The sequence below is a fragment of the Carcharhinus amblyrhynchos genome, chromosome 3 (assembly GCF_965287045.1).
Source record: "Carcharhinus amblyrhynchos chromosome 3, sCarAmb.v2.hapA, whole genome shotgun sequence".
Taxonomy (NCBI): Eukaryota; Metazoa; Chordata; class Chondrichthyes; order Carcharhiniformes; family Carcharhinidae; genus Carcharhinus; species Carcharhinus amblyrhynchos.
Window position 1 is genome coordinate 49,935,378 of NC_137326.1, and position 26,346 is coordinate 49,961,723.

A 26,346-nucleotide genomic window follows, 5' to 3' on the forward strand; every position below is an offset into this window, starting at 1 on the left:
TGTCCCCCATACTTTAAAAACAAACATTTTAGATGAGCTACAGGAGCCACCCAATAGGCAAAAGGAAGTAAAGAAAATACTTTCAGGAAGTAAAGGAAGAAAGCTAGCAGAGTTATGTATGCCACCAATAGGCAAACTGCAACACATACTGGAAAAGGCCACAACTCTAACCCCGCTTCATGCAAAAGACATTTGATTTATGCACAAAGGCAAGTAAAGGAAGGCTACATGTCAACTTTGCTTGAGCACCAAATACCCCAACATTTGGGAACATGAAACTTTGACAGATTCTTCAGCAGATTTGATTCCAATGCATCCACCACCCAACAGAAATGAGAACTAAGCATCACCATTTATAAACTAAGGGATTGCTCATTTCAGGCAGAAATGAGGAAGACTTTTATCTGAAGATCATGAGTCTTTGGAACGCTCTTGCACAAAAGGCAGTGGAAGCAGAGTATTTGAATATTTTTAAGGCAAAGCTGGACAGATTCTTGATTATCAAGAGGGTGACAGCCTATTGAGCGCAGGCAGGAATGTGGGTTGAGGTTACAAGCAGATCAACCATGATCTTATTGAATGGTGGAGCAGGTGTGGGGGGTGACCTACTCTGGCTCCTAATTAATTTGTTCAAACATTGACTGCCTAACTGAACAAGTCAATATTTTTCTTGCAGTTGGCAACAGCAAATGTACTGATAAGTGCAAAGCAAAAAACTGTGCTACTCTTTACTAGATGTGCATCCAGAGGGAGGTAATTTACCTATAACCACAAATCACACAATCAGATGGACTAGGAGGGCAAAATCACAATTTCAATCTTATTCTGGGTTCATTATCACTACTGATAATGCACTAAGTTCAGACAGTAACTGTGGGAGAAGAGCCCAAATTCCTCATGTACATTTCACAGAATTTGGGAAGTAGTTATTTTGAACTTCTTCACCACATGGACCTCAACAAATTCAAGAAGTCAGCCCAGCACCACCTACTTATGTCAAATAGACGTAGAAATCCAGCTTTGCTGGAGGAGGAATTAAAAGCATTTGCAAAGGAAACAAAAAAGTTATCCATCATTCAAGTTCCAAATCCCTGGGCACATATTCATCCAATAATATCACAACTTGATGTTATCTGCTCCTTGATGAGGCCTCAAGTCAAACCAAGAAGCAAAATTAAAGTAGGATCACTTTTTTTCCTGTATAAAGATACAAAGATTAATGTTCCATCGTGTTTAGGCAGCTCTTCTGGTCTCTAAAGTCTAATTTAATTATGGTGTTAAGACTCTTGATTGGCAGGCATACACAGTGAAACAAGCTTCACATATCAAGTTACTCCACCAATCAAGTTTAATGTTTTGTTTCAAACATAAAACACAACAAGCTATCAACGTACCAAATGGTCCATTGCAGTGTCAGCTCATAGACAAGATGGCATTTGGCTTCAGAGCCAATGATTTGATAAATAACCCATCATTCAAATAATGGATTAAGAACTGAAAAAGAGCCACAAGACAGCCATCACTGTAACTGCTTCACTGCAGGATCAATATATGAACTCGAGAGAAAATAGAGGCATAAATGTCTAGCATTCCAAGTCCTCATTATAATATTCCCTTTGAGAGTCATCAGACCATAAGTAAAGAGCTCATTAACATGAAGTACTTGAGTTCCAGATTATAATCAGTCTGCATTGTAAAATTAATCTTATGCTGAAAAAAATCTTTTCCTTTTTGCATATTAAAGACGCAAGACCCCCACCTCCCACCCAAGGCTCAAGATTTACTTGGCTCTAGGATCCATTTGGCCATCTTTCTCCCACTGATGGGCGCTCGGTCCTGCCGAGATTGATGGAACTGCTGGCCAGGCTGGTTAACAGCTCCCAAGGGCAGGACCTCCTCCCCAGTGAAGTACAGAAATCTCACACTAGCCTTATTTAGCCTGCCCAGAGTACATTATGGGAGACCAGTCAAGAATGCATTGGTGTCATGGATAATGCCAGATGGGATGTACCCCAGGTTACTGTGGGAGGTGAGGGAAGTGATTGCAGAGCCCCTGGCGATGATCTTTGCATTGTCGATGGAGATGGGACAGGTTCCAAAGGATTGCGGATGTGGTTCCTATTTTCAAGAAAGGGAACAGGAATAGCCCGGGAAATTACTGACCGGTGAGTCTGACCTCAGTGGTTGGTAAGTTGATGGAGAAGATTCTGAGGGACAAGATCTATGAGCATTTAGAGAAGTTTAGAATGATCAGGAACAGTCAGCACGGCTTTGTCAAGGGCAGGTCGTGCCTTACTAGCCTAGTTGAGTTCTTTGAAAATGTGACTGAACACATTGACAAAGGAAGAGCGGTGGACGTGGTTTACATGGACTTGAGCAAGGCGTTTGATAAGGTCCCCCATGCAAGACTTCTTGAGAAGGTGAGAGGGCATGGGATCCAAGGGGCTTTGGCCTCGTGGATCCAGAACTGGCTTGCCTGCAGAAGGCAAGGAGTGGTTGTGGATGGCTCTTTTTCTGCATGGAGGTCAGTCACCAGTGGCGTGCCCCAGGGATCTGTTCTAGGACCCTTGCTGTTTGTCATTTTCATAAATGACCTAGATGAGGAAGTGGAGGGATGGGTTAGTAAGTTCGCTGACGATACAAAGGTTGGTGGTGTTGTGGATAGTCTGGAGAGATGTCAGAAGTTGCAGCGTGACATAGATAGGATGCAAGACTGGGCAGAGAAGTGGCAGATGGACTTCAACGCGGATAAATGTGTAGTCGTCCATTTTGGCAGGACCAACGGGATGCAGGAGCACAATATCAAGGGTGGGAGTCTTAGCTGGGTTGAACAGAAGGATCTTGGGGTCCGGGTCCATAGGACTCTTAAATCGGCCTCGCAGGTACAGGATGTGGTCAAGAAGGCGTATGGTGTACTGGCCTTCATTAATCGAGGGATTGAGTTTAGGAGCCGGGAGGTAATGCTGCAACTTTATGGGACCCTTGTCAGACCCCACTTGGAGTACTGTGCGCAGTCCTGGTCGCCTCACTACAGGAAGGATGTGGAGGCTATTGAGAGGGTGCAAAGGAGATTTACAAGGATGTTGCCTGGATTGGGAGGTATGCCTTATGAAGATAGGTTGAGGGAGCTAGGGCTCTTCTCCCTGGAGAGACGAAGGTTGAGAAGCAACCTGACAGAGGTTTATAAAATGTTGAGAGGAATAGAAAGGGTGGATTCTCGGAGGCTATTTCCCAGGGCTGAAATCGTCACTACAAGAGGACACAGGTTTAAGGTGCTGGGAAGCAAGTACAGAGGAGATGTTAGGGGAAAGTTTTTCACTCAGAGGGTGGTGAGTGAGTGGAATCGGCTGCCGGTGGTGGTAGAAGTGAACTCGCTGGGGTCTTTTAAGAGACTTCTGGGCGAGTATATGGGATCTAATGGCATTGGAAGTTACAGATAGGTAGGTATAGATGTGATCGGTGCAACTTGTGGGCCGAAGGGCCTGTTTATGCTGTAGTGTTCTATGTTCTAATGTATGTATATATTCTTACCGCCCATGATAAATGTGCTTTATATGAGAGATTTTGTATTTTCTTACCATCAAGAGTGATTGTCCCAATTTAAATAATTTCAGCAGCAAACATTTTGTTAGTTATAAAATAAAGAGTGTTTATTAAAGGGGAATGTATAGGCATTTCTGTGGTTGCAAACATGATTCCAGGATGACATGTTGCCCCTCTGGTGCTATGGTCATGGCTACAAGAGATTCTGGAGGGGGAAGGTAAACAGCCAAAGGTCGTGGTACACATTGGTACAAACAACATCAGTTAAAAAAAAGGGATGACATCCTAAAAGCAGAATATTAGGGAGTTAGGAAGCAAATTAAGAAGTAGGACCTCAAAATCTCCGGACTACGACCAGTGCCACACACCAGTCAGAGCAGAAATAGCCAAATATGTCAGATGAAATGAAGAGATGGTGTGAGTGGGAGGATTTCAGATTCCTGAGACTCTGAGACTGGTTCTGGGAAGGTGGGACCAATACAAACTGAATGGGTAACACTGGGCAGGACAGGTTCTGATGTCCTAGGGGGAATATTTGTGAGCATGGCTGGGGAAGATTTAAATTAAAATGACAGAGGGATGGGAACATATGTGAAGAATCAGAGAAGGGGGAAAACAAGGATAAGAACAAAAGGCAGAAAGGGGAATAAGAAAAAGGATAGGCTAGGAAACCAAGTGCCAGAATCAAACAGAGCCACAGTGAAAAATAAATGGGAACAGGGCAAGGAATCTTTAAAAAAGAGCCTTAGGGCTTTGTGCCTTAATGCGTGGAGCAATGGATAAATTAATCGCGTAAACAGATGTAAATGCATACGATATAGTTGGGATTATGGAGACATGGCTGCAGGGTGACCAGGGACTGGAACTGAACAGAAATGGATGGGAGTTTAGCAAGATGATGAACGAGATAGGGACATATCAGGCAATGTTTATAAACATAAAAATAGGCAATCTTAACAATGGCACAGGAATACATTTTAAGCTTATCCCTGTATCAAATATGACACCAAAATTTTGAACAATCAGACAACAACTTTTGTTTTCCCAATATTTAACTGTTAGGAATTGCTGCTTGCCTAGTATTGACGTCAACTATGCAGTTAACCATTTACCAGAGGGATCGAGAGAAGTGGTAGTGGCGGGGTACAGCTGGGTATCATGAGCATTCATGTGGAAAATGTGAAGTTGTCCACTTTGGTAGGAATAATGGTAGGAAGGACTATTACTTACATGGCGAAGAACTGCAGCATGCGATGGTGCAGAGGGACCTCGGGGTCCTTGTGCATGAGTCGCAAAAACCCAGCCTACAGGTGCAGCAGGTGGTCAGGAAGGCTAATGGGATGCTGGCCTTCATAGCGAGGGGGATTGAATATAAAAGTAGGGAGGTCTTGCTGCAGCTGTATAGGGCACTGGTGAGGCCGCAGCTGGAGTACTGTGTGCAGTTTTGGTCGCCGCACTTACGCAAGGATATTTTGGCCTTGGAGGGAGTGCAGAGGAGGTTTACTAGGCTGATACTGGGAGTTGAGGGCGTTGAACTATGAGGAGAGGCTGAATAAACTAGGCTTGTACTCGTTAGAGTTTAGAAGAATGAGGGGAGATCTCATTGAGACATATAAGATGATGAATGGGATGGATAGGATAGAGGTGGAGAGGCTCTTCCCGCTCAGAAAGGACAGTAGGACTAGGGGGCACAGCCTCAAGATAAAGGGGGGGGCGGTTTAGAACGGAGTTGAGGAGGAACTTCTTCACTCAAAGGGTGGTGAATCTCTGGAATTCTCTGCCCGTTGAAGTGGTGGAGGCTGTCTCGCTAAATATACTTAAGATGAGGGTTGATAGGTTTTTGATAGGCAAGGGGATTAAGGGTTATGGGGAGAGGGCGGGAATGTGGAACTGAGACACGACAGATCAGCCATGATCTTATTGAATGGCGGGGCAGGCTCGAGGGGCTAGTTGGCCTACTCCTGCTCCTATTTCTTATGTTCTTATTAAATACTAGATTAAGATGTTCAGGGGCAGCACATAGATGAGAAATAGAAAGCAGCCAAGAATAAATCTTTCAGGGGTAACAAAAGCAATCATGTAGCAGTAGGAAGAGAACCTACTGAGGGTGATTCTCTAGCTAGGATTAGATAGATGAGAGTGTACCCTGGTGAGAGCAATCCCACCTAGCTCCACACCAGTGCAGACAGATGGAGAGGAGGTGTGGTCAACTCTGTCAAATCATTGCAGCTGTGGCTGAAATCAGTAACTGAGAACATAACAGAGACTGGAACTGTGATCATAGATTGGTACAAGGTAAAGTTGCCTGCTGAGTTATTGTTATATTTTGTCCATGTAGCTATTTCTTGTCTTTTTTTTGAAGTGGACACTATCTAGTGCCATCCATGATACAACTGTAGCAAAGTATAGCATATGATAGCATATAATGATGGGAGAGATAAAGTGCAAGGTATCCTTTGCCCTTTATCTTTATGGAGGAGTAAGGAATTTAATATTTAATCTGCATCAAGTCAGGAATAATATGATACACCAGCTGAACATACCTTAGATCGAGTGACTCTGCCAAACTGTACTCAAGTCTGTAGAAATAGATGAGATGCAAATAGAGCTTGCAAAAATAAAATGACTCAAAAAAGGTGCAGGTTCTTCAATTTGACAACACGTGGCAGTATTCAGCAGTGTCTATCCAAATTAATAACGGTAGCAATTTCTACCTCTCTACTGCCATGGAAAGAAACAGCTGAAAAAATATGATACTGACCTGAAACTTCTCTCTCACAGCCTGAAGTTTAATACACCGTACAGCACTGTTGTGAGCCTTTGAAGATTTCACTGGAAATTCCATGTTTCTGAGGTCATACAGGCTGACCTTTCCCCGAGAACATCCAATCACCAGAGTGGTCCCATCTGGCAGGAGTTCAATTGCAGTTAGTGGAGAGTCTGCTCGAATACTGTGCAATATGCTGGAAAAGTAATAAATTGAATAAAGTGGGGGGGGGGGGGGGGGGGGGGGGGGGAAATGCGGGAAGAGAGAGAGAGAGAGAAAAGTAAAAATTCTCCAAGACGGTCAATCATGAACATCACTATTGCTGGTATCAATAAAACAGGTGTCATAGCTGCAGATAGACAAACAGGCTGGAAGGGTGGCCAGATAGGTGGGATATTTCATTTAAATGTAAAACAACCCATTTTTTGTGAACAAGAGAGAAATAAGTAAACCTTAAAATGTTAGACTTTCTTTAAAATGAAGAACTGCAGCACAGTGCTTGGTGTTCAAATACAAGGATCAAATGGCGTAACATCAATAAGGTTGCAAAACAGTTTTAAATCTAAAGGCTTAGAATTAAAAAGCAAGGACATAATATGAAACGTACATAAACCGTCAGTTAGATTGTAGTTGGATTATCATCTGATCTTTGAAACACTCCATTGCGGGAAGAAAATAAAAGCAACAGAAATTGCATGGTTTAGATTCTTTTAGATATCAGGAGTGAAAGGTTAGTTATTAGGATTAGCTGGTCTTGTTTTGTTTCATTCAAGCCAAGGAGGTGATTTGATAGAAACTTACAAAATTATTGAAAGTTTACGATAATGTCAATGAAACAGCACAAAGCACAAATAAGATAGTCAGAAAAAGGGATTGAGGACAGGAAATAATTAGAATACAGAAACCTTTGCCATTGAATACTGTTGCAGTGGATTCCAAATATTGACTTGCTTGAAAATAGGAATACCAAAAACATGAGGAATAAGCAGGAGAATGGAATCAGAGATGATTGAGGAGAGACTGTTGTACAGATACTGAAACAAAACATGGTGGGAACTAGAATTTGGAAATTAAAGCTGAGAATACACAATAGATCAAGCTGCAGCTACGAGCTGAAATTGTGTCAACCTTTCAGGTTGATGACTTTGCATTTCTTCACTTTCTTCCATTTTAGTGAAACAGGTTTTCTTCAGAGCAGGATGAGGGCAGACAAAAACAAAAAGGTAATGTCTGTAATAGGACGGAAAACAGAGGGGACTAAATGGCAAAAATGATATTGCAAAGCAAATGACAGTGGTAACAGCACAAATAAAGAAGCAAAAAGATAGGTGTAGAGGAGTTGTAAATGGCAATAAAAGTACCATAAACGATTTCTGCTGCCCAAATAAATGGGGAAAGTGATTACAATCGGAAATTGTTGAACTTGATGTTGAATCAGGAAGGCTGTAAAGTGTAAATCGAAAGTCGAGGTGTTCTTCCTCAACCTACTTTGAGCTCTAATGGACTAATGCTTTTATTTTAATTTGTTCGTGGGATGAACGTGCTGCTGCCAGGCTAGCATTTATTGTTCATCCCTACTCCCCCTCGAGATTATGAGTGAGCCTTCCTCTTAAAATGTCACCCTTCATGTGTATGAAGTCAATGACAGAGATCAGAATGGGAACTCAGGGTCATGCTTGCAGACTGAATAAAGTGTTCCTCAAAATGACCACCCAATTTGACTTTGGCCTCCTCAGAGAGCAGACCTCATTGGGAGCAATGAATACAGTAGCTGCTCCACCTGGAAGCAAAACTGGTGACATTTTCCACTTTGTCACAAGAGCAGGGAACAACTTGGACACAATCATGTACCAGAAAAAGGAGGATCATAATGTTTAATTTTCTACATATCCTATGAAAAGAACAGGCACAGATCAAACCCACACAGAACCTTATAACAAAGCCTTTGAATTGGAGATAGCGCACAAAATCAAAACAGCTATTCAACGCAAGAATAAGGTCAGCCAGATAGTAGATGGAGATTGATTAGGACTCCATTCAAAAAAGGTCCACAGGTTGTCATGTTGTGAAAGGGTGTAGAAAAATTGGATATGATAAAAAGGAGATAGTTAGGAACAGAAAACTGGAAAAAATGGCAAAGACCATTCACAGCACAAGGGAAATACACATAGACAATTAACTTAAAATGGAACTGCAGGCAATGGCAGCAGGCCAGTTCATCATTCACGTGGGAATTAAGTGATTGAAGCCAACATCTTTGCTGAGGACTGATCATTCAGGATCAGAGGACACAGCAAAAACATGGCGGGGAGGAGGAGAGACTGGAAGGAGGAATGGCGTCAGAAAAAAAGCAATGGGCAAGAATGATCCAAGGGAACTTTGCTATCCAAGAATTCAGGAAGCTTAGAATCCTTGATACCTGAAAAACAAGTGAAAATGTATTTGTTAAAGCATCAAATGGAATGGAACCATGGACCAGGACAGCTCTAAAACAGTGAGATTGTACAATCAATTAAGTCAATACACGCATCTGGTGGTACATGGTGTTAAAGTATTGAGAAGAGTGAACATTTTGAAGATACCTATGATAACAGGAGGGATCAAAAACAAAAGGTTGGAATTTGAATTGTAATAATTGAAGCCAGAGATGCAGACTTGATTGAATTCATTGAGAAACTGATCAAACACACTTATCTTCAGCACAGCTAACAGAGGGATTTTCTATTATTTGAATTATCCAAACAAAACAAGACACTGGTCTTTAGACCAGTAATTCCATCACATTACAAGAGAATCCAAACATCTCCCTTTGACATTTAGTGACAATACCATCATAGAATTCTCCACTAACACCACCCTGGGGATTACCATTAACCAGAAACTGAATTGGACTAACTATATAAATGGTTGTAACAGGTGGTCAGAGGTTGGAATCCTGTGGAGAGTAACTCACCTCCCGACTCCCTAGAGCTTGCCAGTTGGGCTTGTAGAATTATGTAGAACAGTGTGTTTTTTTAAGACAGCAAAGTACAGTTGGAAGTGCTCTTTCCCCTTTAAATCTTTCACATTAAAATGTGGAAATATTATGGGATGAGCTCAGAAGTCCACCATCTACAAGGTGGATATCAGGAGTGTGATAAAATACTCCCAACTTTCTTGGATAAGTGCAGCTCCAGTAACATCAAGAAACTTAGCACCATCCAGAACAAAGCAGCCTGCTTGATTGGCACCCCATTCACCATCTTCAACATTCATGCTTACCACCAACAAACAAAACAGTGACAGCAGTGTGTACCATATACAAGATGCACTACAGCCAACTTGCTAAGGCTGTTTTGACAGTACATTTGAAACCCGTGACTTTTACCACCCAAGAGACCGCCAACCAATGCATGGTAACACCACCAGTTGCAAGTTTTTAATACTGTGGAATTCCCGGATTTTAATTAATTAGAATCATAGAACCTTACAGTGCAGAAAAAGGCCATTTGGCCCATCGAGTCTGCACCGACCACAACCCCACCCAGGCCTTACCCTCATATCCCTACATATTTTACCCACTCATCCCTCTAACCTATGCATCTCAGGACACCAAGGGGCAATTTTTTAGCCTGACCAACCTAATCCGCACATCTTTGGACTTATGGGTTCATGTTTCGTTATTACACCAGTTTATAATTAGGGTCACTAGTCTATGGCAACTAAACAAAGCAAATCTTAGCTTTATTAGATGGTATTTTTATAGATGTTTTACCAAAAAAAAAGACTTCAGGGTACTACGACACCCAACTTTATAGAATCTGTTCACTTAAATTATTTTTTTCAGAATGTACTAAGTGAACGAGATTGCCATTATCTGCTGTACTACGAGGCTCACGTTGTATTATATTTCCACATTTAATGTGACAGATTTGAGAAAAATAAAAAAGGGGAAAGAGCACCTCCCTGTGCTCTGCTGTCTAAAAAAAACATACTGATCTACATCATCTTTTACAAGCTCAACTGGCAAGCTCAGGTGTCAACAATAACCATAATGGAGGCTAATTTTGTTCTACACACACGTATTACTAGATTGAGATCATCAAAGTTGTAGGAAGCTCATTGACACAACAATACCAGCCACCCATTTTGTATCTTTTGCACTGCCTCCTCTGAGCAGTAAATATGAACGGTTTCAAGTGAAATGTGCATGAACAAACTGATGCCTGCTGACATTATTTGACAAAATTAATTTTTAAAAATCTCTGGCTGAATGTGTATGTAAAATGAAAATCACCAGTGAAACAATAAATGATAGGCATCTATAAAGAAAATACCTGGAGCCCCTGACATGCATGCTGTACTGCCATTTGAGGTCAAGCATAACTAATGCTGTCTAACAGCATAAATAATAAAACTAGATCTTACTATCGCCGACAGTATGAGTAAATTGGATTAACTTCAATAGATATGGAGCTTTCAAGAGAGGGTGCAGACCAAATGGTATTAATGAGCAATGGAGCACTGGCCAGGAATTATAAAACAAACTAGAATGAGACTGATTAGCCCAAGGGTCAGGTTTCAGTTTCAACTTGCTCCAAGTTCTCCTAGGTTGCTGGATTCAGCAACTGCTGCTCAGATTCTAGTGCCACTGTTATAGTCAAGTTAATGGCTCAGTATTGTAAAAAAAAGAGGGAATCTATGGATTTATTGCCAAAGATGTAATACTTACGATTTACTCCGAACATCAAAAGCTGAGATATGCTTATCAAGGCCGACTGTGACAACTAATGGCTCAATCACCGGCGAGAAACAAAGTGCTTTTGCAGGGGCTTTGTGGACAAAGTCAAAGCTATGTTGTAGTTGCAGGGAGTTCAGGTCCCATAGTGCAAGAGTGCCATCATCTCCCACACTTCCCAATAGGGACCGTTGGAAGCAAGAAATCTTCAGGTCACAGACAGGCTGAAATAAAGTGACAAACAGTTCGTGAATGAATCTCAACTTCATCACTGCTGTATACAGGGCACAGGCCTGACCGAATATAACTGACATACAGCCTCACCCGAGAACCCTCATTAGCCACAGGATGACTGGGACACGTTCTAAAGGATTTTTTTCTGGCTGCAATCTTAATTATCAAATGGCATGGATTTGAGTATTCTCTGAATCAATTTATCACCCAAAAAGTAAAGGATTTCACAGCTTACATTTGAGTTTAGTGAAATCTGTTCTGATGCCATTCGTTCAGCTTTTCAGAGCATGCATGGCACAGTCAACAGCATTTTGTCTCACCTCTGCACCATGAAAAAGAAGTTATACAAAAAAAAGTCTTTAAAAACACCTGTAATTTCTATAGTGGTTCTTCTGATTGGCTGTAACTGCAGAAAATGTTTGCTGGAAAATCGCAAACAGCCTTTGCCCACATTTAACAGTTGCTGTGATCTTTCATTGAATTTTTGGTAGAAAGATCAATATGACTCATAATTGGGCAACTGCATTTGCATTTTATTTCACTATTTGCCCCCAACTTTAAGGGCAAAAAATGTTTCTTTCCGCTGCTCACGAAAGGTGCTATATAAATGCAAGTTCTTTTCAAGACCTGAGGATGTCATGTAAGAAGTCAGGCAACCAACTTGCATTCAGCAAGTACCCACAAACAACAATGTGATAAGGTCTATTTTAACTATGACGATTGAAGAATAAGTATTGGTCTGGGGATAAATATCTTGCTCTTCTACAAAGTAATGACATAGAATCTTTTATGTCCATTGGAGAGAGCAGTCCAGAACCCGTGCTTAACATCTCATCCAATTGTGCAGCAATCCCTCGTGCCAGATTATCAGCCTGGACTTGTGTGTTCAAGGCTCTGGATTGGGACTTGAGTCCCGAATGTTCCAACTCAGAAGAACATGCTACCCACTGAGCTGAAACTAATGTTACATGTCCAAGAATGATGAGTACACTAAATGAGAAAACAGGGTCCAAATGAAATCAAACTCAGGTAATAATTTGTCATCTGAATTTTAAGTGGGATTTTATCACCACAATTACTACATTTCAACACATTTATTATTAAATCTAGCTGCCTTGACTTTTCACTCAAATACTCTGCTGAAGGCAACAACTCATGCTGGTTATGATTCAGCAATTCTCAACCAACTTACTCAAGTGAGTTTCAGACATGTTTAAACAGCAAGTGTGAACAGGGTACATAACTGGTAGAGTGAGGGAATGAAGGACTATGGACGAGGTATGGCATGTGCACAAGAGTGACTGTTGAAGGAAGCCAATTACAAATCTACAGAATATCACTAGAAAACTGGAATGCCGCTGAATTTGTTCCCAATCCAGCCGGGGTCCAGTAGCTAATGAAAAACTGGTTTATCACATTAGAAGTACTTGCTTGCCATTGAATCATATAATGGGAAATGCATCTTCATAAGAGCAGGCATAGGCCATGCACCATTACAGATAATGGATCTTCAATTCCAACAGCAGCAGATAGATTTCCCCTATAGTATATTCAATTTCAGATGCAAAAAAGGTTAGTTGCATCTTCAAGCCCGATCATTAGAAATTATAATTCCGTTCTCTTTTGCCTTTCTGCAAAGTGTGTGGGCTTCTACATGCACAGTGAGTTAGGTAAAATTATATTCTACTCATGTTTAGTGAAGGAAATATATAAACTGCCTTCATAAACATGGTTAATAACTGCACAGAACATAACTGTGTGCATTCTTTTAATCTCAGTGTTCAACACAGTTTTTACTCTTCAAGTAGAATTAGAGAGTTACATCAACATTTTAACAGCATAATTTGTTCTTATGGACATCCTCTGTCAGCAAACATCATGAATAAAAGGGATATATTCTGCGTAAGGTTTATTTAAAAATAAGCCTTTTCCCTAGCATCTTGCATGATAAAACAATCAACTGCTTCTGAAAAGATGCGAGGAGAAAAGCAGTCTTATCAGATTTGTACAAAAATAATTAATTTCACATCCTCACTCAGTTCATCACCATCGCGTGAAGTGGGATGAAGGACAATGTTAAGTCTGTAGGTACCTAGGATTGTGGACAAGACAGTAGAAGGATTACAATTTCCTTCCTTAAAAAAAGGAGTTACTAAAAAGAACCAGCTGTCTACAGCAGAGCAGAAACTAATTTGGTAATGAGAATAAATAGCAGGTGCCATCAAAATACAGAAAAGATACCACAAACTTTCCAAGTGTCAGAGCTCCTTCTTGTGGTCACGACTGAAACTGTACCTGTTGACTGCGACAGCAAAATGTGGGGGGATCTTCATCCGCAAGCATATTGTGCAGAATAATCTCACCACTCAGAGACCCCGAGAGAACACACTGGTCATCCCAATCAATGGTTAGACATGTCACGACGCCCTTGTGACCCTACACAGAAAAGGAGTAGAAATGAAACATGCGGCTACTCTGATAGTATGCATTGATACCAAAACATCAGATTATACACATAACCCTCAAAATACAGAAATCAATCCATGTTGTGCCCACTTCATTTCCTCAAATTTCAACCCACCCTCTTTGCATAAAGCCATTTTCTTTTGCTGGAATGTAATTCCTTAAGCTAAAAATGATTATTCCTGTGAAAAATGTGAACTTATTTTTAAAAAGCTGTTACAAGCTTTATCAGAATTCTGAAACGCAGAGGCAACCGCATGTTCAATAATTAGAACAGCAAAAATCACCGTCTAGATATTGACTGTATTCATCCAAATTCACAAACTCTGCCCAAATGGGTCAAATGCCTGAGGAAATAGCTTTGTATTCAGCCAGTATAGGTAACTTCAACTCCTAAACTAATTCAGTAAAGCTATAGCATTCTTCCCAAGTCAGAAAAGATAAATCTTCCCCTTCAACATAAAAATCTGTATTGGGAATGTTCAGTAATGATTGGCATCGAACACTTTGCATTCTCAATTCCTCAGATACTGGACCATTCTGTGTCTGTCACGTGGCAGAACCTGGACAATATTCAGGTTTGGGCAGTCAAGTGACAGGTAACATTTGCACCACCAATGATTGACAGTCATCTCCAAAGAGAGATGTATCCCTTGACTTTCAAATGGCATTCTTGTCACCAAATTCTCTAACAGTCTGGAGGTTCCCATTGACTGGAAATATAACTGGACCAGCCATGTAAATACCATGGCCACAAGAGCAGGCCAGAGGTACAGATTCCTTCAATAAGTAACTCACCTCCTGACTGCCCAGAGCCTGTCCACCATCTACAAGGCACAAGTCAGGAGTGTGATAGAAAACTCTGCAATTGCCTGGCTGAATGCAGATCCAACAATACTCAAGAAGCTCAACATGATCCAGGACAAAGCAGCTCCCAGCACCTCACTAATGTCATTTAGGGAAGGAAATTTGCCAATCTTTACTTGGTCAGGACTACACATGACGCCAAATCCACAGCAATAAGGTTGGCTCTTGAATTCCCTCCGAAATGGCCTAGCAAAGCACTCCACTGCATCAAATCACTACAGAATTTGAAAGGAATGAAACAGGATGGATTATCATCAACATAGGCAGTGACAACGTCAAATTTAACCTGGTCAACTTTGCAAAGTCCTGCTTACTAACTTCTGGGGGCTTGTGCCAAAATTGGGAGAGCTGTCCTATAGACTAGTCAAGCAACAGCCCAAAGTCATACTCACTAAGTCACAGCTAATAGAATATTGCAGACATCAGAATGCCCGTCCTTTAGGTATGTTTTGTCCCACCAAACAGACCAAAGCAGATGGCACAGCAATATACAACTGGGAGGGAGTTTCCCTGGAAGTCCTCAACATTGATCCCGGACCCATGAAGTCTCATGGCATCGGATCAAACATGGCTCCCCCACCACCACCGGTGAATCAGGGCTGCATGTTGAACCCTACTTGGAAGGAGCACTTAAGGTGGCAAGGACACAGAAAGTACTCTTGTTGGGAGACAATGTCCATCACCAAAAGTGGCTCCAAGGTAATGCAATGGTACCTGAGTATCTGCCATAGCAAGTTTTAATATTGAACTGGGAAACAGTATCACTCACAATTTGATGCAAAGAGACATACAAACTGACATTAGAGTCAGTTATGGACTGGAGAGAAAGCTGTACAGAAGTAAGCATGGAGTTAGCTCATTACTTAAGCCATGGCCTGTATATATGTACATTGTTTATTAATCTCACATAATTATGTTCAACAATACAAGACTCAGGACCCCTTTGTAAGGCCAACTGAAAATATGCCATAGTGGCAGCAAGTGAAAAAACCAAGAAGCAGGAGCAAAAATTAACACAAAATATTAAAGTCCAGCACGCTGACTTGATCAAAAGTACTGGAAAAGATGACAGTGAGATTGCCTTACTGTCCAGTGTGCAGAATCAAAATGATCTAGAAGGTGAGCACAAAATTTGGTTCTAATCCAGGACTAAGTTTCAGTGCTGTAGTATATTTCCAAAAGTACCACAACTAGCCTGAGTCCAGAATTGGCGGTATACCATGTGGTGGTCAGGTTTATTGTAATAAAAAAACTCAAGATTTAAAAACTTCAGACAAAGCCAAAAAGCATTTTAAAACACCAAAAATCCTCCAATATCACAGAGAAGGACCAGAATAGTCTGAGTAATCCTGGTACAAAACTAAAGACGAGAGGACAGGACAACCAATGCCACAGGAGCTCAAACACAACAAGCACAAGACAATTCTTTACAAAAATGTGGCAGCTTTTAATGTTTTTTTATTCCTTTGGAGGGACATGGGTGTTGCTGGCTGGTCCATCTATTGCCCATCTCTAGTTGCCCTCGGAGTGGCGATGAGCTACCTTCTTGAAGTGCTGCAGTCCACATGCTGTAGGTTGACCCACAAATGCCATTAGGGAGGGAATTTCAGGATTCTGATCCAGCAACTGCAAAAGGAATGGCTATGTATTTCCAAGTCAGGATGGTGAGTGGCTTGGGGCGGAATTTGCAACTGGTGGTATTCCCATTTATCTGCTGCCCTTGTCCTTCTAGATGGAACTGGTTGTGGACTGGACAGACTGCTATCTTTAAAACCTGTACAGCATTTAAAGCATTACTTCCCTGAACTCTGAAGTAACCATGGGCAACAAGCCAACATGGCCAGACCAATTTGGACAGATTCATGTACCAAAAGTACAAAATTGAGGACTTTGATAACCTTTTCTGCCAAGATATCTGAAAGCTTCAGGATTAGATAAAAAGACAAACTGAAAAAGTGAATACACTAAATTTATTCAGGTGGTTTATTATTTATAATTTTATTAGTGTCACAAGTAGGCTTACATTAACACTTCAATAAAGTTACTGTGGAAATCCCCTAGTTGCCCCTAATTGTACCTGTTTGTGTACACTGAGGGAGAATTTAGCATGGCCAAAGCACCTAATCAGCACGTCTTTCAGGCTATAGGAAGAAACCAAGTAATAAACAAATCCTCAAACTGATTTCAGAACTTCACCAAATTCTTCTTGTTTTGTTAGATTAAAATATGTATCAAAAGCTTAAGGCACAAAATTGAACAAACTGGTCCAACAGCCTGGAGAGCCAGTTGACTCTTGTAAACAAATGTAGGGATTAGCAGATGGTTGTGACTACATGACCTTAATTCAAAATTCACAAGGGATAAAATTGTCAGAATGGCTGACAACGTCCTTTCAGACATACTAGAGGCCAAGGAATATCAGATTCTAGAAAAGGCCATCCATAGTCTGAAATCGGACGACAGCACTGATCCACATGGTGAAAGTTACCCATAGTAAAGAGCAACCCCAACTATCCAGGGAGTAAAGCAAAAGGTAGGGCATGCAATGCCCAAACTGACCACAAGAGGGTAGGTGATCATATCAGCCTGCCGAATCAAACAAAATCTCACTGATGCGAGCAACATCCAGCAATCTCAGTGCTGTGTTTCAAATGCAACCATCTGGTACAAGTCAGAAGGCTGTGCAAAGCTAAGACACCTAGTCAGGCAGAGGATCCCAAGACAATGCCATGATACTGAAGTACCACACCACAAAGAAACTTAACTGTGCTTCTTCGGTGATGTAAAAGATCCTGGATTCTCTTTTTGGAATGTAGATCTCTCTGTAAACAGTCAAAATCACCAATTTCAAAATGACCATAAGGGACAGTGTCATGGTCCTCTAGGTTATATAACCATGGCTGAGACACCTCTGCCTCTGAATGACAGACACAGCACTCTATAGGCCTGGAGAATCTGACTTCCAGCCATAGTTATGAACCTCAAAAGCACCAAGGTAGGGCAACAAGCAGATATTCAATGTCATTCGAACCCAATCTTTTTCTCCCTTGAACAGAAATGCCTGTGTTGCCTTAATCTTGACAACCTTTAGCATCAACTATACAAATTCTTGAGACACCCACTGGAAGAGAGATTCTTGACTGGGACTTCAGCTCAGAACTGTCTTCACTCTTCGTAGAGCCAGTTTACTAAATTTCTTTGTGGGGGCAGAAGACTTCAGAAAATCACCGCTGTATTTTTGGTGCAAAACATCCAGGCAAGTGATCAGCAACTGAAGAATGAGCTCCAACCTCAGGTTTCAATGGTGGCTGTCATACTACCTGTAAATACCACAACACAGATGCCAAAGCCTCCAGCTAATATGCAAAGCTGTATGACATTGCTGAACAAGGAACTAACAACCATCAACTCACCAGGGTATACCCCATTGAGGCACACAGACAAACAGAAGAAGAGTTGCAATAAGAACCAAACAGCAGGGGGATCCCACTGATGAAGAACATCCAAACAATAGGGAGAAACACATTCAACTCTCAAAGATCATGGCAGATCACATGGAAAAACAAAAATCAGGTTTGTAGCATGAATGAACAGAGTGAACATGCTGCAGAAACAGTGTTCCTGAGCAGAGTTGATGGGGATTTGACAAAGAGACGCTCAATGCCAAGAAGCAGAAGCATGTCAGGAGACGACAACCAAATGTCATGAACAGGCTGAAACTCAAACTCAGAATCAATGGTTGCCCAAAGCAACAGAAGCTATCATTCCTCCAAATCTAACCAGAAACAAGATCAGGAAGAATTGTCAAACCTCCAAACCATCTGAATTTAGCAACTCAGAGAGGTGGGGTGGGGTGAGAGAAGGAGCCACACGATTGCAAAATAAATATTTTGAATAAAGACTTGAGGGAGGTGTATGTCATAGAGGCATCAGTATTTCTAGCATGGAGTCAGCACCTTCAGCCCAACTTGTCCATGCTGCATAGATTTTACCATTAAGACAGTCCCAATTGCCCACATTTGGCCCATATCCAACTATACCAATCTTACCCATGTAACTGTCTAAATGCTCTGAAAGCTCATGCTACCAAATAAACCAAATTGACTTTAACTTGGTGTTGAGAGACTACTTACTGTGCCTACGTCAGTCCAATGCTGGAAACTCCACATTATGACTGCTGAAAAAGGCATGGATGTTAGGGAACTTGGGGAAATAACTAGTGATGTCTTGAGGAATGTACATATATTACAGAGGCGGTGGTGTTGGAAGTCTTAAAGTGCATCGAGATAAATAAATCCCAAGGACCTGATGAAGTGCATCCCAGAACGTTGTGGGAGACTAGGGAGGAAATTGTGGGTCCGCTAGCAGAGATATTTGAATCGACAGCCACAGGTAAAGTGCCTAAAGATTGGAGGGTGGCAAATGCCCTTGTATAAAAAGGGCTACAGGGAAAAGCCTGGTGAGCCTCATATCTGTAGTGGGTAAGTTATTAGAAGGTATTGTGAGAGACAGGATCTACAGGCATTTAGAGAGACAAGGACTGATTAGGGACAGTCAGCATGGCTTTGAGTGGAAAATCATGTCTCAAATTTGATTTAGAGGGCAGTGCAGTTGATGTTGTCTACATGGACTTTAGCAAGGCTTTTGACATGGTACCGCATGGTAGGTTGTTGCATAAGGTTAAATCTCACAGGATCCAGGGTAAGGTAGTTAAATGTATATAAAATTGGCTTGATGACAGAAGGCAGATGGTGGTTGTAGAGGGTTGCTTTTCAAACTGGAGGCCTGTGACCAGCGGTTTGCCTCAGGGATCGATGCTGGGTCCACTGTTATTTATATTACTGATTTGGATGAGAATATAGGAGGCATGGTCAGTAAGTTTGCAGATGACACCAAGATTGGTGGCATAGTGGACAGTGAAGAAGCTTACCTCAAATTGCAACTGGATCTCGATCAATTTGGGCCAGTGAGCTGAAATGGCAGATGGAGTTTAATTTAAATAAACGCGAGGTGACGCATTTTTGGTAGATCAAACCAGGGCAGGACTTACTCTGTTAATGGTAAGGCACTGGGGAGTGTTTAAGAACAAAAGATTTAGAGGACATGTTCATAGCTCATTAAAAGTAGAGTCACAGGTGGCCAGGATGGTGAAGACGACATTCAGCATGTTTGGTTTCATTGGTCAGAACACTAAATACTGTTGAAGTTGTACAAGAAATTGGTACGGCCATGCTTGGAATACCGTGTGCTGTTCTGGTCACCCTATTATAGAAAGGACACTATTAAACTAGAAGGAGTGCAGAATAGATTTACTAGGATGCTACTAGGACAAGGTTCGAGTTACACAGAGACTGAACAGACTTTTTTTCTCTGGAGTGTCAGCGGCTTAGGGATGATCTTACAGAAGTCAATGAAATAAGGACGGGTATAGATCAGCTAGATAGTCAATATCTTTTCCCAAAGGTAGGGAAGTCTAAAACTAGAGGGCATAGGTCTAAGATGGGGCGGGGGGGGGAAGATACAAAAGGATCCAGCGGGGCAATTCTTTAACAGAGGGTGGTGAGTGTCTGGAACAAGCTTTCAAAAGTAGTAGTGTAGGCAGGTACAATTTTGTCTTTAGACAGCATTTAGATAGTTACGTGAGCAAGATGCTATCGAGGGATGCGCGCCAAACGCAGGCAATTGGGACTAGCATAGTTGTTAAAAAAGGCAGCATGGACGAGTTGGGCCAAAGAGTCTGTATCCATGCTGTAAACCTCTATGACCCCATATTAACTGAAGAAGTCCTGCCCTGGTTCAATCTACTAAAATGCATATCTCGCATTTATCCAAATTAAACTCCATCTGCCACTTGTCAGCCCACTGGCCCAATTGATCAAGATCCCATTGCAGTACTAGATAATCTTCTCCACCGTCCACAATCTTGGTGGCATCTGCAAGCTTATTAACCATGCCTTGTAAATTCTCATCCAAATCATTAATATAAATGACAAATAACTGTGGACCCAGCACTAATTCCCTAAGGCACACCACTATTCACAAGCCTCCAGTTTGAAAAAAAAAACACTGTCTTCCGTCATCAAGCCAATTTTGTCTCCAGTTAATGACCTCATTCTGGATTCATGAGAATTAACCTTATGCAACAACTAACCATGCAGTACCTTGTCAAAGACTTTGCAGACAACTACAATTGCACTGCCCTCATCTACCTTCTTTGTTACCGCTTCAAACTCAGATTCGTGAGACATGATCTTTCACTCACAAAGCCATGCTAACTGTCCCTAATCAGTCCTTGCCTCTCTAAATGTCTATAGATTCTGCCTCAGAATACCTTCAGGGAACTTACCCAATACAGGTGTTAGGCTCACCAGCCTGTAGTTCCCAGCTTTTCTCTACAGCCCTTTTTTAAAAAAGGGCACAACGTATGCCACCCTCACTTGTGACTATCAATGATTCAAATATCTCTGCTAGGGGACCCGTAATTTCCTCCCTCGCCTCCCACAACATCCTGGGATACACTTCATCAGGTCCTGGAAATTTATCTATCTATCTGGATGCGCTTTAAGACTTCCAGCACCTCCTTTTCTGTTATATGTACACTCCACGACATCACTATTTCCCCAAGTTCCCTAACATCCATGCCTTTCTCAACAGTAAATACTGAAGAGAAATATTCATTTAGGATCTCACCCATGTGACACAGCAGTGTTAATATGGGACTGGGAAACAGTACCACCCGTAGTGTGACATTCAGAGACACACAAGTTAGTTGAAGACTGGACAGAGACCTGTGTAGAAGCAAAAATGAAGTTTGTTCATGGCTTGGGCTATATCTTGTGTATACGTACATAGTTTCTTCAACCATACAAGACTCAAAACCTCATTGTGAGATCTACTGGACATGAAATGGCACCATTATGGACTTTGGCAAGTAGTGAGGGAACCAACAAAGGGAAAAAAACCTACTTGACCTTGTTCTCACCAAATCTACCTGTTGCATTGCATCTATTCAGACTGTATTGGTAGGAGTGATGTTTCCACAAAGACTGCGTGATCAAAGTCCTCTCTTCACATTGATAATACCCTCTAACAATGTGTGACACTGTCATCATGCTAAATGGGATGGATTTCAAACAAATATAGCAACTCAAAACTGAGCATCTGTAAGCCAATAGCAACAGCAGCAGAACTGTATACAACCACAGTTTGTTAACTCACAGCCCAGTACATCTCCCTTACTACTATTACCATTGAGCCGGAAGATCAACCTGGTTAAGTGAAGAATACAGGAGGACACGCCAAGAACAGGATCAGACACATCTAAAAATGAGATGTCAACCTCATGAAGCTGCAACACAGGACTACTTTCATGCCAAACAGCAGGAGCAACATGCAATAGACAAAGCTAAGTCATTCCCCCAACAGATCAGATCTAACCTCTGCAGTCATGTCTCATACAGCTGTGAAAAATGTGAGGGATAATTAAACAAGTAAAATGGAGGAGGAAAGTCCACAAATATCCCCATCCTCAGTGATGGGGGAGCCCAACACATCAGTAAAAAAGATATGAAGTATTCATAACAATCTTCAACCAGAAATGCCGAGTGGATGATCCACCTCGGCCTCTGGGCATCATCGTCACAGATAATAATCTTTAGCCAATATGATTCACTCCACGTGACAAATGGCAAATATTTTTGAATGGGATCAAAACATTCCAGCAATAGTATTGAAAACTTGTGTTCCAGAACTGACTATGCCTCTAGCCAAGTTGTTGAAGTACAGCTACAACACTGGCATCATCTACCTGCAAAGTTGGAAAATCGCCCATTTAGGTCTTATACACAAAAAGCAAAGCAGATTCAAAAGAGGCCATCAGTGTACTCTCCATCAAAGCAACGGATGATATCATAGAGTGCTTTAAATGGCACTTCCACAGTAATTACTGGCTCACTGACACTCAGTTTGGGTTCTGCCAGGGCCACGCAGCTCCTGATTTCATTACAATCTTGGTCCAAAAGTGGATAAAGAGCTGAACTCAGAGGTGGGTGTGACGACCCTTGATATCAAGGCAACATTTCACTGGGCATGGTATCAAACTGAAGTCAATGGGAATCAGTGGGAAAATACTCCCCTGGTTAGAGAGAGTCATACCTAGCACAAAAAGGTGGCGGCTGCGGTTGTTGGTGGTCAGCCATCAGTCTTCAATGGGGGATTGCCACCATCTTCAACATTCACTCCCTCCACCACCAATGCATCATGGAAGCAGTGTTCTCTATCTGGATGATGCACTGCAGCAACTCCAAGGCTCTTTTGACAGGATCTCCCAAACCCTAAACTTCCGTCATCTAGGAGAATGAGGGCAGGAGATGCATGGGGACATCACCATCTGATATATCCCCTCCAAGCCACACACCACCCTGATTTAGTAGAGGGTAGGAAATCATGCTGCAAGAGCACAAAGTACCGGTGAGACCACATCTGGAGTACTGTGAGCAGTTCTGGTCCCTTTATTTATGGAAAAGATGTTATTTCATTGCAGGCAGTTCAGAAAAGGTTCACTAGGATGATCCTGGTACAGTGGTATTGTCTTATGAGGAAAGGTTAAACAGGTTGGGACTCTGCTCATTCTAACTTAGAAGAAGGAGGTGATCTCGTTCAAACATATAATCAGATTCTTAAAGGGCTTGACAGGTTAAACACTCAGAGGAAGTTTCCCCATCATGGGAGAGTCTTCTGGAAAAAGGGCAGGAAAGTGGACATGAGAAATGTCAGATCAGCCATTATCCTATTGAATGATGGAGCAGGCTCATGGAACTGAATGGCCTACTCCTGTTTTTTGAAGGTCTTGGAACTAGGTCGCCACTCCTTCACTGTTGCTGCATCAAAATTCTGGAATTTCCTTCCTAGCAGCACTGTGGGCGTTTATACAATACATGGACTGCAGAGGTTTAAAGCAGCACACCACCATTTTGTCAAAGGCAATTAAGGATATGCGATTAATATTGCCCCAACAGTGATGCCCACATCAATGAACAAATAATTTTAAAATCCCATTCACTACTTTAAAATTTTACTACTTTCATCACTGGTGCATGAAAGTAATAATGCGTATCATATGCAAGATGCACAGCAACAAGTCTCCTTCAACTGCACCTTTCAAACCTGCAACCACCAATGTCTCAAAGAACAAAGACATGTAGGAACACTGCCACCTCCTGCAAGTTCATCTCAAACTCAAACAATATCCTGAATTGGAACTATGTCACTTCCTTCAGTATCAAAATCCTGGAACTTCATTCCTCACAGCACCGTTGGTGTACTAACGCTAACTATATGGATGCAGTGATTCAAGGGAGGTGGCTCACCACTGTCTTCTCAAGGACAACTGGGGTTGGACAATAAATGGACAATGTTTTGACTGCAAACAAAAAACCCCAATATCTATTAAAAGTTTAAAATATATTTAATTTCTATCTCATTATTTCTGAATGCTCTGATCAAGTAATTTAGATTTTGGCACCCCATTTTGTGGAGGGCTGTATTCTGGATTTAAGATAAAATAAATTAGCAATTAATTTTAATACTTTCAGTATTGAGAATGCAATAAGGAGTTGCTTAGCTGCACAAAGCTACAACAGGATAAGGAAGTAAATACCTGTAAGGTTCAGGTGATAATGGAAAGGTAAAAGGGCAACCCCGCTGCAAAGGTAGCAGCCAGTCTGCACAGTACTTTTCCACAAACAATGAACAAAATTAGCTCTTTTGGTGCTGAGAGTTGAGAAAAAATGCTGGTCAAGGTACCAAGAGAACTCACTGGCATTGAGGTATTATCAGTTATATATCACAGACACAGTGGCTACAAGAGCAAGTCAGAGGCTAGGAATACTGCAGTGAGTAACTCACCTCCTGACTCCCCAAAGTCTATCCACCATCTACAATGCATAGGCCCAGTGATGGAATACTCTCCACTTGCCTGGATGGGTGCAGCTCTGACAACATTAGAAGCTTGACACCATCCAGGACAAAGCAGCCCACTTGATTGGCACCACATCTACAAACATCCATTCCACCACTGACGCTCAGTAGCGGCAGTGTGCATTATCTATAAGATACACTGCAGCAATTCAAAGATCCTTAGACAGCACCTTCCAAACCCACAACCACTTCTATCTAGAAGGACAAGGGCAGCAGATACATAGGAACACTACCATCTGCAAGGTCACCTCCAAACCACTCGCCTTCCTGACTTGGAAATCCAGCAGCTGTGAAGAACGCTGATGTATCAAAATCCTGGAATTCCTTCCCTAATGGCATTGTGGGTCAGCCCACAGCGATTCAAGGCAGCAGCTCACCACCACCTTCTCAAGGGCAACTAGGGGTGGGCAATAAATGCTGGCCAGCCAGCGAAACCCATACCCCATGAATAAAAAAAATCTGAGCAGGCAAGTAAATCTTCAGCCTGCCACCCTATCCACAGGATGGCACCCATGGACTGTGTTAAAGTTAGGCATAAATTGAATCGACAGTCCATTGTGGAACTTGAAACCTTAAATTTTCCAAACAGAGGAGGAACCTATTGAACCTTGCTTAAGATTTTCGATCAATGGTTGAGCCAGAAAGTAAATTAGTATATGATCAAAAAATTTTTGTCACTTCCCTAAAGACAAAATATCAAAAAAAGGTTCTCAGCACTGCCATTTTAGACATCAATTTTATAAAGAATTAAAAGCTTTGCCATTGAAGCTACTGAGTCAATAACTAGATGATGATTGATACCCCAATTAGGGTATTTCCACATTTCGTGAATGTTATCTCTCACTTGTTCTATACTCAAATAATTCTAACAAAGCAATATATCTCAGCATCATCACTTCTTTAAGAAGAAGAAAGTTGCTGTTATGGTATGCAAGAGAAAGTCTTTTTGGTGTCTTAAATGAATATACTGTAATGTCAATCCAAACACACATTGCTTTTCTAGTGATGGACTAGAATACATTAAATGACTACCACCAACCACAGGGTGGAGACTTAATCCATAATGTTCCTCTGCTTCAATGGATAACAAACTAGATCCCCAAAAACCCAACAGGTTTCCAAAACTGTACCTTATAGGATTTATGTAGTTTTCTGGTTTTCAAGTCCCACATGTTGATCACACAATCTGTTCCTCCACTCAGAATCATATTCGTTGATGAATTCAATGAGACACAAGTCTGTCCTCTCTTCACAGGATGAAATATATTAAACGTTAGAGGCAAGGGTTGATATTAAATTTTAATGAAAAATTAGCATTCCATGTCTGTTTTAATAAAACAAACGATTTAAAATGTTTCTAAAAACTGGTGGTGTGGAGAAAGAATCGACAGAAAAAGTGAAAAAAAAGGTACCGATCAATCACAAAGGAGTGTGAAAAAAAAGAATGTAAATATTTTAGGAAGGGCACAGGTGGTGGTCATTTAGCCCATCGTGCCTGTTCCAGCATTTTGAAAGTTCCTTCCAATTAATCCCTCTCATACATAGCCCTGTGATTTTTTTTCCCTTTGGAGGGCAAAAGGTTTCCCCCTGCCCCAAACATATAAGTACAGCATATTACCAATGTTAGCAAGCAACTGCAACAAAGACAATGCCAAATCCAAAGTGGTTGAAGAAGAGAGTGAAACAGAAGCAGAAGCACGTGGAATGAATGATGATTACTGTTCACTGAGGAAAAGCACTCAACATGGACTGGTTGAGCAAACTGGCTCATCTCCCT

General features: G+C 41.5%; 1 protein-coding gene across 1 annotated transcript in view; it reads right to left on the reverse strand.

Moving 5' to 3' along the window:
• Window positions 1-25,777, reverse strand: part of LOC145362535 (protein NEDD1-like) — a 51,094-nt gene extending 25,317 nt beyond the window's left edge. Inside the window, exons 1-4 of the mRNA XM_080218560.1 lie at window positions 25,700-25,777; window positions 13,557-13,697; window positions 11,022-11,251; window positions 6,305-6,506 (exon numbers count right to left, since the gene is read on the reverse strand). Of these exons, the coding sequence (XP_080074686.1) occupies window positions 6,305-6,506; window positions 11,022-11,251; window positions 13,557-13,697; window positions 25,700-25,777 (651 nt within the window). The remainder of the gene's footprint in view (window positions 1-6,304; window positions 6,507-11,021; window positions 11,252-13,556; window positions 13,698-25,699) is intronic.
• Window positions 25,778-26,346: the final 569 nt, after the last annotated feature.